The sequence below is a fragment of the Gopherus flavomarginatus genome, chromosome 1, assembly GCF_025201925.1.
Source record: "Gopherus flavomarginatus isolate rGopFla2 chromosome 1, rGopFla2.mat.asm, whole genome shotgun sequence".
Taxonomy (NCBI): Eukaryota; Metazoa; Chordata; order Testudines; family Testudinidae; genus Gopherus; species Gopherus flavomarginatus.
The window spans coordinates 218,562,193-218,577,355 of NC_066617.1; the positions used below are offsets into that span (position 1 = coordinate 218,562,193).

The 15,163-nt window shown below is 37.3% G+C and overlaps 1 protein-coding gene across 11 annotated transcripts in view; it reads left to right on the top strand.

The window, feature by feature from the left end:
* Positions 1-15,163, top strand: part of DMD (dystrophin) — a 2,125,007-nt gene that overhangs the window by 386,235 nt on the left and 1,723,609 nt on the right. Inside the window, exon 2 of one of the 11 annotated variants that reach the window (XM_050936437.1) lies at positions 13,982-14,063. The exons of the other annotated variants lie outside the window; for them this stretch is intronic. Within the exon in view, the coding sequence (XP_050792394.1) occupies positions 14,048-14,063 (16 nt within the window). The 5' untranslated portion in view covers positions 13,982-14,047. The remainder of the gene's footprint in view (positions 1-13,981; positions 14,064-15,163) is intronic. 11 annotated transcript variants of the gene reach the window in all.

The window sequence follows — 15,163 nt, forward strand, 5'->3', positions numbered from 1 at the left end:
TAATTGGAAGATAACTCGAACCTTTCAGGTTGAAATGTTTCATAAAAGAGGTAAATGGTTCTGTGCTGAACTGAATATTTATTAGTTCTAATTGTATTCAACATGATTGAAAGAGTGTATGTCTCTACGGCAACTATTTCATTTCTGGTATGGGTTTTTTTTTTGTCTTTATTTTTCATGAAAGTTCAAGGAAATCCACAGTTAACATAATGAGGTTAAATTAAAGAGGTCTCATGAATACAGAATCTATTATCCTTTATAAAGGATGGATTATTTTTGGTAGTATTTCACACAAATACAGTAAAAGAATGCTACAGTTGCAAAGTCAAGCATTCAAACATTAAGAATGCCAGCATTATGGGTGTCTGTGTAACCTTAATTTGTCTCCCATGTAAATACACATGATACAGACTTTCATTACATGATCACATACAATTTTTTTTCCATCAGACCCTTTCCTCATTTAGTGAACAGAATGGACATTCTCACTTAATGAGCAGCTGTTTATTTTTTTTTAATCTTCATTGTAGTCACAAGTCTTTCTTGTTGCATACTATTCAAACCCAGCTGTAAATGGATAATTATTAATTGGCTTACCAGTGGAGCTCAGTACTAGCAATACCTGAGTGGTTCATACTTATTAATATATTTAGTTTCACCATACACTTGTGAGATGAGGGGAATGAGGGGAATGAGCTGAGGAGCTGAGGCACAGAGAAACAAACAACTAACATATCAATTTATCTCGGGTGCCCAGTGTGAGACAACTATGGCCTGTTTTTTTTCAGAGTACTTGACATTAGGTTGCCCTTTCTATGTTCAAAGCACACTTCAGTTGTAGCACTGACTGATATTTGTGAATTAGTTCCTAGGTTCTTAAAAAAGAAAGTGGGGAGAAAAAAACCTGTCTCCAGCATGTGAAATCATACTGATCTTCACATGGGTCAACAGCAGAGTGGGAAACTTTAGATCTGTGCCGAGACCTCTGCCACTGGAGCTAATGGAGTAACTGATAGCTCTAGTAGGTTGCCATCCTCTAAGTGGGCCAGCAAACAAAGGGGGAGGAGACACACATTTTGCCAGATATTTGCTGGCAGCAAAGGAATGGTGAACTCGGTGGGAGTCTTGAATTCCATTCCAGGTTCTGGAGGGAAGTTTACTCTAGTGGGCACAGACCATTCTGCCCATATCCCCCAAACCTGACTGCTCCTGTACTGACCTCTCCCAACCCACAACCCCAACTGCTTATCTCAGTATCCTCACTGAGCCAGTCCCATGCTCCATGTCAGAGTTCCAGTCTCCTAGCAATCCCTGAAATCCCATTTTCACTCTCTGGACTTTGCATCCATGTCCCAGTTCCCCCCAGTCTGGGCTCCTTGTCCCAGGCCCCATTCACAACCTGGCTCCTTATCTGATCACTCTCTTCCCTTGTCCCCAGCCCAGCATCCAATGTCCTTCCTTCATCCGGTCTTCCCAGAGTCTGGTTCTTGTTCCCATTGCATGAGAGTCTAGTGGCTTCCTCATCCATGCCCCATGGGCATCAGCAGGGGAACACTGACTGCACTGGGGAGACATGTCTCTCTCTGCTCTCAGTTCCTGTGCCAGTACCACAATCTCCTGCAGGAGTCAGGACATCAATTGCAGGGAAAGTCCTGCTTGGGCCTTGGAGCTCTTGGTTGTAGTATGCTCGGTACAGGTGGACTGTTCAGAGAATTTAGCTGCCAATTTCTAACAAGTCTCTAAGCATGTACAAACTGGGATTTTTCAATTTCTGGTATCTCTTTTCCCCAGGGGAACAACAAAACATACATTAGTGATACAATAGCTACCCTCCTCCCTTTCAATTTGGAAGCCTTTGTTCTAAAGCATGGAGGTTCTAGAGCTTCTCAGCAAAACAGTTGTAAGAATTTTTTGAACATGTGGAAAAGAATGTTTTTCCCTAATCTCATTTTTCAGAAAAGGCTAAACCATTTTAACTGAAACTTTTCCTTGGGCCAGGGGGAGGGGGAGAAATAAAAAGAGCCTGTGGCAGACACAAGAGATGGGAAATTGACTCCCAGGCCTGTCCTTTAACTATATCCTTCCCCCAGAGCATGTCTTCCTATGAATCATGAATGCATAGCTCTGAAGTTGCTACAAAACTCATACACTATCTGCTGACTCTGGCTGAAGGTTAGTTTAGAACAGTTTCATATGGATCACATCTGCAACCATTGAATGCAATTTTTGCACGAAATCTCACATAGAGTACAAAAGAGATAGGCATCACCTGGAGAGGTAGAATTTGTTCTTCAGATCACCTTGTTAATGCATGAATTGTTTGAATGCAGTATCTATAAGCTATTTACAGAGGTCTTTTGAAACCATGTTTTGTGATACACAATTTCAAATCAATACTATTAAACAATTGTTGCATCTGAAGTGCTGAAGTCTATGTAACACAAAAAGCCTGTTATTTCTAGTTCATAGATATTATGCCAATACCAGTTCATATGTTCAGATACTAAAGTCTGCTCTCACACTTGTACAGTTAGGATAATTTTGCATTGATAGTATTTTAGCTTGTGTGTCAGCATGATGGAAAGTTTTCATTATAATCTGAAGCAGGCTAGTATTGTAGGAGTCAATGTTGGATGCATTTTTTCTTATTTTTTTTGTTTTTTCTTTTTCAACCAAAGTGGCTTTGTTCAATCTGTTGATATAATTATCGTCCCATTATTATGAGAAGTACTTTTGTGAAATATAGATTCATTAAATCAACAGCATAGTTTATATTCTGGCAAATAAATACTGTCTCTATTTAGATTGTTTTTCCCTTCACTTTCCTAAATTTATATTTATTTAGTACGCAGGAAATGACAGCATTTCGGCAAAGGATTTTATGGATGGGCTCATTCTATTAGGTAATTTGTGACAAATGATTCTGGAACTGCTACTTCTGTTTGCTTGGAAGCAATAACCATGTAAACTTGGCCTTTAGTAACATTTTCTCAGTTCATGGCAAAACAATCACTTCTGTTCTAGCCTACTTGTTCTGTGGACAACCTTGGAGTAAGTTGCCTGTGGGTTAGTTTGCTTAGCAAAGTGACTGTTCAGCTAGTGTTCATTTTCCAAAATCACTGAAACCTGTTGTTCTTCAAATTAGATAGATGTTGACAACGGTCTCTTCTCAGCAGCAGGTGTTTTGTTATAATTGTCCATTATAAAACCATGTTTTGCTTGGAAACTTGCAGAAGATAACAAAGCTATTTTGTATTTATATAAGTTAGCATTTGTTGAAAATAAAGCAAAGCAAACAAAAAAGCAACTTAGGTCAGTGGTGAAACATAAAGTAGCCTTTTCTGGGTGGAAATGATTGATCAATTTGACTTTGTTTCTGGGTGTTTCAAAGTAAAACAAATTCTAATGCTTGGATAAAGACATTGTTAATCTTGACTCTGATCTAAATTGTTCTCTTTTCCCCATAAAATGCAGAATAGAATTTTCTACTTTCATCTTTTCTCATAAAGAAAAATAGGGTGGTAGAAATTTGTGTGCCTTGATTGCCTATTACAAGTAGAACAGCTAATTTACAAAATTGCATTGGTTATTGCTAGTGCTTAATTTCTATGTAATTGTAAAAGGTGTGATGTTTCCAAGCTAAATATAATGTAATGAGCTACAACGTTTTTAGTTAGTTTTAATTAAAACTGTATTAATTTACAAACACCACATAAGGGACATTATCTCTATGGCCTTGGATAGGAAGCTAGAACAAAGTAAAAATAAAGCAATTGGAATGAAAGTATTGAATAACAACCACTTTCCAGAAAACATGAGTAGGTTCCCTAACATACGTAACTCATCATGCTTAAACAGTCTTCTTACAAAAGAAGCATTATATGGCTGTCAGTAAAATTGTATTTTTCTCCTTAAAAGCAAGGGGTCAATGATTTGCAACTGCACACTATCACCTATTGTATTTTGCATAAACTCATGCTGTGTGTATGTGTGTGTGTAAATTCAGAACCAGATTTATACAAAAAAAATCTTGTATAATCAGCTTAGAACTTCACTTTTACAGTTCAACCAGGTGGAACCAGGCCAAAATTGCAAATTGAAGAGTAATCCATTCCAAATTTTTGAAAAGGTTTGTAAAACATTCCCCAGGCACCTTTGCTCATGTGTCCAACACTTCTGCCACAGATTCCTCTACGTTTCACGTTACAAGGGTTGAGTGAATTTAATCAATGTATTATGCCCAAGTAGGGTTTTTGTTAACATTAGGCATGCCTAGCTGCTCTTTCAACAAGTTTCTTAAATATATATGTACTGTAGCTAAGGCTAGAAAAACATCATGCTACTGTGTCTGACCTTGGTCTTGTAAATTGTTTGCCAGCAATCCCCTGTGCCCATGTGGAGTCCAGCTGATGTCAGGGGCTGTCCCTTGATACAGCAATGCATGTATGTGGATGGACTTTAATTCCTTTGCATTCCTTCTGTAGCATCCTATGGTAATGGGAGACATTTAGGGAGAAACCCTAACCCCATTGAAGTCAAAAGGAATTTTGTTATTTACTTCAATGAGATCAGGATTTCACCCCGGTTTTAAACTTTGGTATTTCCTCAAGGCTCTTTAGTTAAATATTTATTTGCCCTAGAACAACTAATATTATATTTGCTGTTTAAGATCACTAGCAGTGCTTCAGGGGAGAGGGTTGGGGGGGGTCAAGTGAAAGGGCAGGAATTAGCTTCATTTCTCATGGGAAAAATTCCAGAGAGTATGCCCTGGCATCATTCCTTTAGTGCATTAGGAAAGGCATCATCAGGGCATGGCTTAGCTTCCTCTCCATTCATTCGAGCAAGTCCCTTTATATCCGAAAACTGCACAATGAACTGTCAATAGATAAATAATATGCTACAGATACATTTCTTTTCCGAACATGAGGTACCATGTTTTCATAGTACCAGTAATTCACTGACGATAGTAGTCATTTACAGACACAATTCAGTAAATAAAACTACTCTGATCCATTTTGCTGTAGGCTTGCACTAGCACTCTTTTAAAGAATATGCATATCTAAATAAATGTATTTAGCAGATGAAGTAAAAAATAACAAGTCTCATTAATATATTTAAAATTTTCTAGCTTAGTATGCATCCATTAAATTGTGAGCCCTGTGTCATTAGTGCACCTGTATATTTAGATAGCAGTTTGCCTATCCAGCCTTACCTAACAGAGAGATAATGGGCACTTATTTGTTCTTTCACTAACGAAAAATTCATATATGTTTCAAGTTGGGGTTTGTATAATTTCACTACATTTCTAGTCCTTAACTAGTTGAGAAATATATCCTTAGTGTTTTCCTGTAAGTCTGAATATTCTCTTAAGGATTAATCATTTGTTTGAACTGTGGATGAGGGAAGAAGAATATGATGTTGAATATGCAAAGAAAATCTGGATAGGACCAAATGAAATTAATAAATAAAAATTAAGACTCAATTAAGACCACTAAATGAAGAAAGGAACAAAAATGTATAAAATATTCACAATCACATTTTAAATAATTATTTGCAGATACTATTCTGAATTTGATCAGGTATTCACTGTTACTGGGTCTGTTTCCATTGCAAATACAGGCTACAGCTATGTGTCTAGTTCACGAGTTATAAATGCATAGCCTTGAGACTCCTGGAAAGTAATTGTTTATTGAATAGACTAATAATTCACTGCTATAAAAATTTCAGCATTTTTTATGTCTGTCATATCTTGCTTATTATACTACAGCACAAAATCTTTACAAAATGTGAGTAATATGCCAAAGTGATTATGAAAATGACCACTGTTTCAAAGATGGTGAATTCAAGTGGCAAGTCTGTTTTTATAGTTATAAATGTAGAAGTATCCCCTAAGAGTCTTTTTGATTTTCTTTGTGAAGCTTGAAAACAAATATCTTTCCCCTTACCAACTTCATATGTGTTCCTTGTGCACCAAATTCCTTGACATAAGCTGGAAACATATATAATTGTTTTCAACCATTTTCAACCTCTGTATCACTTAAGCCATGTAGTGGGCCAATAAGGGAAAGTTGCAGATGATGGGAAGCCTGTGAGTCCTATGCACACCATGAGATTGAAGTTTGGTCCTACTTAGGCCCAAGCAACGGGGCAGCTTGGGAACTAGGGAGAGAGGGTTTAAGGTAACTGCAGTTATGCAGATGTAGTCCCAAGTCCTGCAAAGGGAACCGTGCAGAGGAGCTGCTATTGCAATCTAAGCATAGGTTGAATGGCTACAAAAACTGAAGGTCATCCTCCGTTGGGGGAGGTGCAATTTCAGGAACTGAACAAACTGTCACAGGCAGCAGATAACAGCAGTTATTAACTACTGTAATGTTGCAGTCATGTAATGTTGAAATAAAATACTTGAATTGTTAAATACATGCATTCTATATTTTAATGGAATGAGTAAAAGCCCACCTGCACAGAGCCCATGTGTGGCTTCTATTGCAAGATCAGAGGCTCAGTTTGTGACTCCACACAAGGCACGGACACCATCTGTGGGATAGAGCAGGGGGTTATATTACTGGCTTCTGACCTGTAGTTCAATTTTGTGTGTAAATTTCAACTCTGTTATCTCTGAATCCTGTACACTGCTCAGGCTTTGTGTAGGAGAGGATGATTTAACTTACTGGGAATTCTTTAATAGAAAACTGTTGCTACAGAGACAACAAAATTAATACAAAAGCATAGAACTTAACTCATACCAAAATGATGATTGTTTCCATTTCAAAATATGGGAATTCCTTCTTTTAAAAATAGTCTTTGATCCTGCAAACACTTAAGACATTAGCTGTTGACTCAGTGGGACTACTTACATGATTAAAGTTAAGCATATGCATGTTTGTAGGATCATAACCTTAAAGATTTCGGTCCCATTTAAGCAAATGTTTAAGCATGTCTGTAACTTTATCCAGTTGAGTAGACCCACTGAAATTCAACCATTTTTTACATGAATTGTGCCATGAGATTTTTAGTGGTTACCACAATTTAGGATCTCTGATTTTTTTCTACATACAGGGTAGCATCATGCTGGCTCAATAGCAAAGTCTGGCTCTAGATACTATGCTAGCTATGTCCTCTAGTCTCTAGATTTCTTTCCATGTCTCTCATTCCTATAACCTGAGACTACCTGGGTATTCATATGTAAAAGTACAGTATTTATAAAATGTAATGTATATTTTATTATGGTCTTACAGTAGCAAAACTATAATTAACGTAGTATCAGAATTTTCTTGTTGTCATGGCAACAGCCATCTTGGATAACTGATTTCCCCTGGACTCTCATGACATTGTTACACGAAGGGACCCAGGAGGAGCTGTGATGAAAACACACTGGGTTTGGATCAGCTTCAAGTAAACTCCTGTGGGTTTGTACTGGGGAAAATTATGTTGTTTCTTTTTAAAAGGTAATTGTTGTTGCTTTCCTCAGAAAGGATTACATGAAAATAAGCTACAAAATTCTAGCTCCTTTGTGTGTAGATTATGATACCTCCAAATTGGGTTTTACAACTTTCTGGACATTTATCTTTTTTTAAAAAAGTGGGAAGTTACAGAGATGAGTCCCTACTCAGTTTTTTGGTTATGCAATTTTAAAAAATAAGTCATTTAGAAGTTACAGTAAAACTTGTTACATTAACAAGTTATAGACTATAATTAGTTATAGACTCACAGACGTACTGGAGCATAAGCTTTCGTGGGTGAATACCCACTTCATCAGACATCAGAATACCCACTTGCGTCTGACGAAATGGGTATTCCCCCACGAAATCATATGCTCCAATACGTTTGTTAGTCTGTGAGGTGCCACAGAACTCTTTTTTGCTTTTTACAGATCCAGACTAACACGGCTACCCCTCTGATACTTTTTAAATTTAATTACTTTTACTGAATTGGTCAGCATGGCACTGACTGAAATATGCAACTGCACAAGATAACAGCAATAAAATAAGCATTCATTGAAACCAATGTGTGAGGGCTTTATTATTTAAATAGCCCATATGTGTTCATTCTGTTAAAATCTCAGAAAATTGAGAAACAAAAATGTATCAATGATCAAAAAGAATGAAAAGGTTGAAAAGTCAAACATTCTCAAGTTAGGAAATTCCACAGTGATGGTGCCCACACAACATTAATTCCTCCATTCCCCACCCTGTGAATATGCATTATGATACAGCCTTTGATTAAAGTTGAAGTGACTATGTGAAACTTTTGGTTTAAGTGAAATGACCAGTATCACAGAAGAACTCTGTGGCAGATGCAGGGATCTAGTCCAAATCTCCATGGCAACATTCAACTGCCCTACCCACAAGACCATTCTTTTTCTTCCCTTGGCTCATTCACTATACACCTTCCAATTTCTTCAACAGATAGGCTGGGACATGCAGACAACAGACTCCTTCAGCACAGAATCCTGATTCATGCCCAGAACATAATCATCCTGTGCATTGAATGATACATATATATATGTATCATATATATATGGTTCTGCATAAGATAATAATATGGGGTCATGTAATTGAAGACTGCATCATAATTTATGTACACAAAGAAGCTGAATTCAGGTTGCACGGTCAACATGGAATCTGACATTTCCTAACATGAGAGTACTTGATTTTTTAACCTTTTAATCCTGTTTAGTCCTCAATTTTGTATTTTCTTTTATGGTTCATTGTTGAAAGGAAACTTAACTAACATTAGACAAAGTGTTCTGTTTGTGAATTAAATGAGATTTGGTAGGAAACAGTGTTCTAGCATCATGCTGGTAGGAAACTGTGTTCTGGGGCCCCAATCCTGTAAACACTTATGCACTTACATATCTTTTCTTATGTAAGCATTCCCATTTACTTAATTTAAGTAGGGTTGGAATGGCAATGTGAGACATCCATATAAATCTAGGGACTACAAGAAGTAGTGCTGCTTTCTGCTATTTAAAGAATGCCATCTTTAATCTCAATGTGGCTCCATTTCAGTGATGAGAGAAGTACTTCCTATATTGTGTTTGCGCATAAAAGATTTGGGGTTTGTTTGTTCATTTACATTTTGAAAGATCCTGTTTGAGAGAGATTCTCTAAACATCAAATGGCAAATACTGACATAAATAAAAATGGAATATCTCAAATTAGTAAAAGATTTTTAAATGTGACTACTTTAAATGTTTGAAAAGATTAACACTTAGTGCTTTTCATCTAAAGATGTCAATATAAATGTCAGTTATTGTTAGGTCGCTAACCAGTTTTACCTTAATCAGTACCCTAGTTAATAGTCTTAGAATCTTAGTTTTGGAGCCAAAGATTGAAGAGGCCTGGAGATTTTGCTACTTTGAAACTCTGGTTGTGGAGTCTCCCCAGGACAGGTATGAGGGATGTTTATGGAGAAGAGTGGCCAGGGACACATACTTGGTGGATAACAAGAAGTTTGTTTCCTGAGCTTTCAGACCTTGGTGTTTTCATGAACATAGAATTAATTTCAATTTTTGTCTTATGGTAAGCATAGAGTATAAGTAATAATGGCTATGTGTGTGTGTGATTTGATAGAAAAGAAATAAAATTGGAATATACTACAGTCCTTTGAATAATACAATTCCTATCCCTGTAAAACTATATTAATGGAATATTATTAGTCTAGTCAGAAATGACTTCTAATTGTATATCCTACATATGTGTTTTAAAAAAAAAACTCTGTTTAACGTCTGCAATCCTAACAACACAGATGGCTGAGTAGCTTCATAATTTTCAATCTGTTCTTTAATGAAGTTCTATCATATGTTTATTGATGAAATAGTAGCTAAGTGATACCGGTGTGTTATATCTTAGTTGTTGTTGTAAACCAGTGTGCCAAATTGAGCAGCCCAGTAACCCTGAATATTCAATGGTATCATACGACAGGTTTAAACACTGAGAGCAAAATTCTTCTCTCTGTTAGACTGACATAAATTTGAAGTTACTCCATTGGTTTCAGTGGATTTTCAATGGAGTTCCTTCAGATCTACGGCAAGCCAAATCTGGCCAGTTAGAGCTAGATTTACAAAGAAACGTAGGTATGGTGACACAGAGCATGTTGCTGCACCTAACTTTTAGGCACCTAGAAAATCACTGGGATACGCAAAGCCTCAGTTGGCTCCTATGCTCCTTGTGTATTTAATGTGCACAGATAGACACTTCAGAATGGGACCACAAAAGCCTGCATCCTAGGCTTTTGGTACTACAGCCTGTGGCAGCATGGCTTTGCAAATTAGTTGAAACTATAGTAAAGAACAGAATTAATAGACACAAAAATGAATATGATTTGATGGGGAAGAGTCAACATGGTTTTTGTAAAGAGAAATAATGCCTCATCCATCTATTTGAATCCTTTGAAGTGGTCAAACAACATGTGAACAAGGGTGATCCAGTGGATATGATGTTCTTGTAATTTCAGAAAGCCTTTGAGAAGGTCCCTCACCAAAGTCTCTTAAGCAAACTAAGCAGTCATAGGATAAGAGGGAATGCCCTCTCATGGTTCAGTAACTGGTTAAAAGACAGGAAACAAAGGTGAGGAATAAGTTGTCATTTTTCAGAATGGAGAGATGTGGTGTCCCCTAGGGATATGTACAGGGTCCAGTACTGTTCAACATATTCACAAATGATCTGAAAAAAGGGGTAAACAGTGAGTTAGCAAAATTTGAAGACACTAAATTACTCAAGATAGTTAAGTCCAAAGCTGACTGAGAAGAGTTGCAAAAGGATCTCACAAAACCAGGTGACTGGGCAACACTAAGGCAGATGAAATTCACTGTTGATAAATGCACAGTAATTCATATTGAAATCATAATCCCAACTATACATACAAAATAATTGCTTCTAGTTTAGCTGTTACCACTCCAGAAAGAGATTTTGGAGTCATTGTAGATAGAAAATATCTGCTCAATGTGAAGTGAAATTAAAAAGAAAAAAAGCTAACAGAATGTTAGGAACCGTAAGGAAAGGGTAAATAATAAGATAGAAATATCATAATGCCACCATATAAATCCATGATATGCTCACACGTTGAATGCTGTGTGTAGTTCTGGCTACGTCATATGAAAAAAAAAGGATAGAATAGAATAGGAAAAGGTACAGAGAAGAGCACTAAAATTGGTTAGGGGTATGGAAGAGCTTCCATAGCTGGAGAGATTAAAAAGAGTGGGACTTTTCAGCTTGGAAAATAGATGACTAAGGGAGGATATGATAGAGGTCTGTAAAATCATGACTGGTGTAGAGAAAGTGAATAAGGAAGTGTTATTTACCCCTTCACATAACACAAGAACCTCACCCAATGAAATTAATTGACAGCAGGTTTAAAACAAAAGAAAATATTAGTTCACACAACACACAGTCAACCAGGGGGTGTTGTGAAGGCCAAAATTATAACAGGTTCAGAAAAGGAATTAGATAAGTCCATAGAGGATAGGTCCATCAATGGCCATTTTCCAAGACAATCGGGGATGCAACTTCATCCTCTGGGTGTCTTAAATTGCCAAAGGTGGGAGTGGATGACAGGGGATGGATCACTCAATAACTGCCTGTTCTGTTTATTCCCTCTGAAGCACCTGGAATTGACTATTGTTGGAAGACAGGATATTGGGCTAGATGGACCTCTGGTGTGATGCAATATGGCTGTTCTTATGCCAAATATAAATCCACCTGACCCCTGAGGGCACATACTCAGCATGGTTAAGCTGTGCTGTCTCTGATACTTTGGCCACAATACTATTAATACTTGTGCTAGCTCTCAACCAGCTATTGCGAGTAGGTATATGAAAGTTGTCTATCACACCCTTAGCTCATAATGTAGACATAACCTTAGAGACAAACACCTAAATCTGGACTGCAGGAAGGTGCCTCTTTATGCTTGGGATTTACAGCTGCAAGCACTCTCTTGGTATTAAGTGCCACAAGAGGAAAAGGACTTCCCCCTCCATAAATTACAGCCCAGTGGTTGGAGCACTGAGATGGGAGAAGCAGGTTCAATTCTGCCCCCGCCTGAGGAGGAGAAGGGATTTGAACAGAGATCTGCCACCTCTTAGGTGTGTACTATTGGGCTATGAGATATTCTGTTCCTTTAGTCTCTCTTGCTCAAGCTGTCCCACTGTGAATAAATAATTTAAAAATAATAGGAGCAAGAGGCTGGATCCTGGATCTCCCATGAGTGCTCTAACCACAAGGCTGTAAAGTCATTCTCATGGGATTGCTCTCTTTCTCTGGTTCAATGATTCTTTCATTATGTATATAGCACATAGCAGTATATTCCTTTTTAAAATTCAGTATCTATAAATTAATATTGTGGAGACATTTTGATGTTTAAAATAAAGTAGTATATTCAGATCATATAGATCATAAAGAACATAGTGAATGATTTGTAATAAATTTATCTGGATTTTACCTCTTTGTGGATTTGCTCAGGATAACATTTATGTATGTGCTTAACTTTCTACACATGAATAGCTCCACTGAAATCAGTGTGACAACTTTATTTAAAGTTAAGCCTAAGTGTTTGCAGAAGTGGAGCCTGTGTGAAGAGTTTACAAACCTCTGGAATTTATTCATCATATGAAATTATTCATAAATTTCTCCAGTGAATAATTCTTGCTCAGTAGATTGATGCAATATTTGCAATTCTCAATTCACATTATGATGATGGGGAAGTGCTGGATGTGGTATATCTTGACTTTTATAAGACTTTTGATACTGTCTGGCATGACCTTCTCATAAACAAACTAGGGAAATACAAGCTAGATGGAGATACTATAAGGTGGGTGCGTAACTGGTTGGAAAACCTTTCCCAGAGAGTAGTTATCAGTAGTTCACAGTCAAGCTGGAAGGGCATATTGAGTTGGGTCTCGCAGGGATCAATTCTAAGTCTGGTTCTGTTCAGTATCTTCATCAATTATTTGAATAATGGCATGGAGAGTACCCTTATAAAGTTTGTGTATGATACCAAGCTCGCGGCGGGGGGTGGGAGGGAGGTTGTAAGTCCTTTAGAGAATAGGAATAAAATTCAATATGATTTGCACAAACTAGGGAAATGATCTGAACTAAATAGGATGCAGTTCAACAAGGACAAATGCAAAGTAGTACACTTAGAGAACAATCAATTGCACACATGCAAAATGGGAAATGACTGCCTAGGAGAGAGTACTGTAGAAGGGAATCAGAGGGTCATAGTGGATCACAAGCAAAATATGAGTCAACAGTGTAATACTGTTGCAAAAAAAAGTCATTCTGGGATGTATTAGCAGGAGTGTTGTAAGCAAGACATGGAAAAGTAATTCTTCCACTCTACTGATTCGGCCTCAACTGGATTATTGAAATGCGCCACATTTCAAGAAAGAGATGCAAATAAATTGGAGAAAGTCCAGAGAAGAGCAACAAAAATGAGGGAAGATGGAAAAAAATGAGTTTGTTTCTTCTGGAGAAGATAAGACTAAGAGGGGCCATAACAGTTTCCAAGTATATACAAGTTTGTAAGAAGGAGGAGGGTGAAAATTTCTTTTTAACCTGTGAGGATAGGAGAAGAAACAATGGTCTTAAACTGCAGCAAGTGAGGTTTAGGTTGCACATTAACTGTCAGGGTAGTTAAGCACTGGAATAAATTGCCTAGGAAGGCTGTGGAATCTCTGTCATCAGAGATTTTTGAGAGTAGGTTACAAAAACACCTGTCAGGGATGGACTAGACAATACTTAGTCCTGCCTGGAGTGTAGGGGACTGGACTAAAAGACCTCTCAAGGTCCCTTACAATATTAGGATTCTATGATTCTGTGATGATGGTGGTATTGATTAGGAGATAATTTTTGCTCTAGAAGAAATTATTTTTGAATTGAAAATAACTAGCACAGTGTACATTTTAAAATTATATTTTCAACTATAAAATTAACAGCTTGAGATGCACACTATTTAGCTGCTATTTTCAATTCTCTTTTAATAGCCAGCAGCTAAAAATCTCTTGAAGTATTTGTGATGGTAAAATTCAAATGCATAACTGCTGGTGGAAATGTCTGTGAATACAGGTGAATCAAAATTTACTTTTTAATTTGAACAAATATTTTCATTATTCATTAAATTCATGCTGTGGCTCCTCTTTCTTCATCAGGAATGCAAAGGCAGTTGGTTAATCTGCAAATTGGGACAACATAGAAGATTTTTACTGCCCTAGAACATGGCTTCTGCTCAGCTGTTTTAGGAGCTTTTAACACACCTTGGCTATGAGTTTATTTTCAAGAATGTGCAATTATTGCCAAACAAAAGCACACCACCACTGTACTTCATAACAAAATTCCTCACAACCTTCATAATCTGGCATCATAGTTTTTTGAATTTAAACTGAAATCAACTAATTCAACACACCAGTCAGGCTTTCTCCAGTGTGTTTATATAAACAAACGAATGAAACGCACAGACACACTGAAACAAAAGAGTTAAATAGCCAAGTTTTTCAGAGAGACTTCCAGTGGAATTCATGGTCTATTCACATTGTTGCAGAATCATTCTCAACTTGTAGGGTTTCCTGTTCATGTTCTCCTTAATTAGCATTTTATAGTTGCACATAGCAGTGGCATGCTAAGTAGCTTTATATGTATGGTTGCACATGGTGGGGCCTGTTCACACTCTGGGTTCTGCTGGCATCTGCTCCAGGTTAGAAAATCAGACTGGAGAGGGACCATGTGTTGTAAACTATCTGCAAGTCACACACTGCTGGGCTATCTTGCACAGCTCAGAAAATAGAGGGGGAAGTGAATTGATTCAGCATATGTCCAGGATGGAGCTCCTATATCATTCTGTTTGGAGTTTTAGATTGGCAGACGCTATCATGTACAGCAGCAGCATTGCCTTTCATTCACTGGCACAGATACATCTATAGGAGCAATGGCATACAAAATAAGAAAGAAAGGATACATTATTTTCACTGCGGAAATGGAGCGAGAGAATACCTAACACTATCTCTAGTCCATTAATGTAGTCCCAGACTGCTAGTTTCTCATCACAGTAAATTATTTCTGTTCATATCAAATTAATAGAGTAGCCCAGATGCTCTGATCTGTTGGCTATAGGATGTGAAATACTTCCTGGTAGATAGCCAACGATGCCTGTGTCTGAAATCTATGTGGCA